At 41.9% G+C, this 4,337-nt stretch overlaps 1 protein-coding gene across 1 annotated transcript in view; it reads left to right on the forward strand.

Moving 5' to 3' along the window:
- The window catches only part of rnf40 (ring finger protein 40), a 12,909-nt gene extending 9,445 nt beyond the window's left edge, over positions 1-3,464 (forward strand). The window contains exons 16-20 of the mRNA XM_030754829.1: positions 556-768; positions 851-976; positions 1,592-1,732; positions 1,820-1,921; positions 2,224-3,464. Of these exons, the coding sequence (XP_030610689.1) occupies positions 556-768; positions 851-976; positions 1,592-1,732; positions 1,820-1,921; positions 2,224-2,400 (759 nt within the window). The 3' untranslated portion in view covers positions 2,401-3,464. The remainder of the gene's footprint in view (positions 1-555; positions 769-850; positions 977-1,591; positions 1,733-1,819; positions 1,922-2,223) is intronic.
- Positions 3,465-4,337: the final 873 nt, after the last annotated feature.

The raw sequence follows: 4,337 nt of genomic DNA on the forward strand, positions 1-4,337 counted from the left end.
TATGGCATATTATATAAGTAACAAGACAATATATGTAGCATTTCTGAGCTGTAGACTCCAAATTCTCTTAGTTTGATGTCACAAACTACTGATAGGTCAGCTAAAGTATGCTGCAATGTAATATAGGATGGCATCCCCAAATTAAAGAGCTACTAGTTCTGGCACATTGATCACAGACTGTTTTGATTCAGATTGAGAGGCTGCACAAGTTTTCAGAAGAAGAAAAAAAAAACATCCTTTGTGTCTTATGATTATTTCGTTTTTGAATAAGTTTAAAGGAGTTTAAAAGATTAGACCCTGGTAATTCTTTTAAAAATCTTTAGAAAAAGGTCATCAGAAATCTTAATTCATTTCAGACATTTGTTTTTGTAAACATTGAGCGGTTGTAGTTATTTGGCTACAGAGAAATAAGTGTGGTACTGTAGGCAGATATCTAATACTGCACACCCTCATCACATTCTTATCTTAAAGACTTTAATAAACTGCAGTGGAGAAGCAGCACAGCTAACTGTCACTGATTTTCACTGGTTTTAATAACTGACATGTGTTTTTCAGGAGGAGGAAGCCCTGCTGAGTGAGATGGATGTAACTGGCCAGGCCTTTGAAGACATGCAAGAGCAGAACAGCCGGCTGTTGCAGCAGTTGCGGGAGAAGGACGATGCCAATTTTAAGCTGATGAGTGAGCGAATTAAATCTAACCAGATCTACAAGCTGCTGAAAGAGGAAAAGGAAGAGCTGGCTGATCAAGTTCTTACATTCAAAACCCAGGTGAGGTGTAACTTTAACCTGAAAAGGCAGAACTTGTGGTTTTGTTGTGTCAGGGCACTGAAGCACTTTCTGCCTGTTTCAGGTGGATGCCCAGCTGCTGGTTGTGCAGAAACTAGAAGAAAAAGAGGGAGTCCTGCAGAGCACTCTGGCGGCTCTGGAAAAGGAGCTGGCTGTCAGAACACAAGCACTAGAGCTTAACAAGAGGAAGGTGAGACCATCAATCATGGACGTTTTACATAGCGATTCTACTTTAATACCATTCACAAGACCTTTCTTTTTATGCCGCCTGTTTATGTTAACCAGACCAAGCTGGTGTAATCCTGCTCCAGGTGCTGTACCTGGTACCTGGTGCTGTAAGCTAGAAGGACATTTAAAACATAAGTGTCAGTGTTCCGTGGTGCCAGCTCCGCCTCTTTAACAGTCATCAGTTTAGTTTGGAGCATGTGAAAAGCACATCAACATATTAGACCCAGAGTTTGTCCCTATGCTCAGTTGCAATTTTTTTTTCCCCAAGTAGTTTTGTTTCAGATGTTTCTGGTAATTGCTGGGGAGGAGTGCAGACATAAAGGAGCACACTGAGACAAAGTTAATGAGGTCGTCTTGTCTCGTGGAGGTTTTTGACGGCAAATACGATCAATCACCACTAGAATTAAAACGAAGCAGAAAACCCCAAAAAAGGGTCTGCTTACACAACTGAAACAGCCTTGAAGTTCTGAAGAGACTAAAAACTCATAATGGCCACTGTATCACCACCACAGTACAGCTGAACGCTGTCATCGTTGGGTGTTTTTATTGAGCGTGCCTACTTCCTTCCTTGCTGCAGGCAGTGGAGGCCGCACAGCTGGCAGAAGACCTGAAGGTGCAGCTGGAGCACACGCAGGCCAAACTGAAGGAGATCCAAGTCTCTGTGGCTGAGAACCGCACCGCCCGGGAGAGGGAGAGCAGCAACCTGAAGCGAGCACAGGTTTGTTGTTGGGTGATTACATGTATTTAGTTTCTGTTGGACTTTTAAGCTGCAGGTCTAACATCTCTGGATACCGGCCCCTTCTAGGAGGATCTGTCCAGGCTGAGAAGGAAGCTGGAGAAACAGAAGAAGGTGGAGATGTACTCAGATGCAGATGAGATTCTACAGGAGGAGATCAATCAGTACAAGGTGAGAACAAGAAGGTTATGTGCAGAGAGCACAAAAACACCAATAGCTGCCAGGCACCATCTGAAGTAGATTGTTACATAAAATGTAACGGTCTAGTAAAATTAATGCAAATGCTCCAGATTTGGGATTTGTTTTACTGGCTGCTATTCACTTGCAATCATGGACTGTTCAGTGATTTGTCTGTGCTTCAGGGACATGGGACATGTTTTTTATACCCTTAAGTATTATTAAGGTGTCACTGAATAAATTTAGATAATAATGGTGTAAGCATATGGCCTATACACGTGTTTATCTGTCTTCAGGCCAAGCTGCGTTGCCCCTGTTGCAACACACGAGACAAGGAGACGGTGCTCACCAAGTGTTTCCACGTTTTCTGCTACGAATGTCTGAAGATGCGTTACGACACCCGACAGAGGAAGTGCCCCAAGTGCAACTGTGCGTTTGGAGCCAACGACTTCCACCGCATCTACATCACTTAAGTCACATAGAAGAAGAGTGACTACAGAAAATAGTAGACAGAACCAAAGGAGAGAAATAATAAAAAAAAAAAAAAAAATGATAAAGGAACTGGAGATTTATTCAAAGACATTTTGGGAATCTCAGATGAGTGTGTCCCTGTGTTTAATCTCTTTGGAAAGACTTATTTTTAATCCATCTTTGCTATTTTTTTCATTAAGTTGGTGACCAAACAGCCCTTTTCAGACATGAAATGTGTAACATTGCTGGTTTCATCCTGCCAGTCATACCTGGGTCTCTTTGAATGCTTCCAATGGCTTTACAGTGACCCACAGATCCACGGTACATACCACACTTCCCTAATGTTTAGCTGGCTTACCACTTTCATTAAGAGCAGGGTCTCTGAGTCGGTATGTGCCGCAGCAAAATGATAACAAGATACTCCCGCCCCGCCCACACTGGCTCCGAGAATAGTCACTCTTTTAAATTGGGAATATGAAAAAAGCATCACAGAGGACTGTTTTAATCTTACTGTAAATTAAAAAAAAAAAAAAAGTTCTTATGCACATGCTTTTGGTGTTAAAGGGCATTGCAGTGAGCTGAGCAACTCACAAAATGCACAAAAGACATCCGTTAATGTAAATGTGTACGATTTCAAAGCTTATGAGATCCAAATTAGTCAGATTGCTGCTGTGAAAAGTGATCAAGGTGCTCATTCAGACACAAAGTGGGCCATGTCTGAAAAGGGTTTTAGAGACATCGGACTGAGAGTGTTATGTTGTAGTTAATAAACACAGTTTTCATGCACAGTGTTTTTTTTTTTTTTTTCTTTTCTTACAAGTTGAGCTGCTCAGTACTGTTCTCCTGTCTTTGCTGTTCCTTACTATGTTAAAATGGTCTCTCTTCACATACTGGGCCCACTTTTAGTCTTGAATTGAATTGTTTAAGAACTTGGAACTGCAGTGAGATGCTGTTGATCATCTTGAAATATCGCTTTGAATTGTTTAGTCCTGCTGGTTTTGGAGCTCTCATAAAGTCATTGAAGCTGAAGTTTAAAACTTGCAAAATTAAAAGATGTCATCCTTTACAGCCCGGAGGATTGCGTGGTTACAGCTAAATATGTTTCTAATATATGAAGTAAAACAGCCAGAACTGTCTTACGTCTTTAGTTATGCTATAGTATTAACAATGCCTGAGAGACATCAGCTAGTTTGGCACTCAGTCAGCACATACAGGAGAGTTTGGATCACCTTGGGCAAGGTCCTCTGTGTGTGTTCATCCTGTTGCCATGGTTCCTGCTGGAGAGTTTGACACAACATCTGCAGCTTATAGTGCCTCATTACCGATGAAATCACTGCAGTGGAAAGTCAGCTCATATGGGTGTCCTTAGTGGGCTGTGGAGCTCCAGGTCCTCTTAGACCGCTTTCCTAAAGGTTAGCCGTGACAGGCAAGTAGAAAAACATCTGTGCAACAACATGCGTCTAACATAATTGAGCCAATGAAACCCACCCCTTTTATTTTTTTTCTCTCTGATCTGATGATGTGAACTATTTACTGGGAGATTGGTTAGCGTCTGTTTGACGTTAGCTCGTGTGGGAAAGGCAGTTTGCACCATGTAACAAACACATAAAAAGTTCCAGGCTGCATAGAAGAAAAGTGAATCTGTGAAAATAAAAAAAAATAAAAAAGGAAGGGTTTATTGGGCATTTGGGAAGCGTTATCCCAGCCTTCCTTCGAGAATTGGCTCCGACTGTGCAAAAATAATTTGATCCTTAATAACACCTGAACACTGGCTGTAATCGTATGAACGCTATGAATAAATCAGGCTCGTGTATGTTTGTGTGTCGCAGGGCTCAGACGCTGCAGTAACTGATGGGTTTTATTAATACATGAGAAAATCCTGTGACGGAGGCCAGCCTGATAGCTCTCCGAGCGTGCGTCCGCTGGCTTTGTTATTGCA

Source organism: Archocentrus centrarchus, chromosome 19 (genome assembly GCF_007364275.1).
Source record: "Archocentrus centrarchus isolate MPI-CPG fArcCen1 chromosome 19, fArcCen1, whole genome shotgun sequence".
In the NCBI taxonomy this organism is placed as follows: Eukaryota; Metazoa; Chordata; class Actinopteri; order Cichliformes; family Cichlidae; genus Archocentrus; species Archocentrus centrarchus.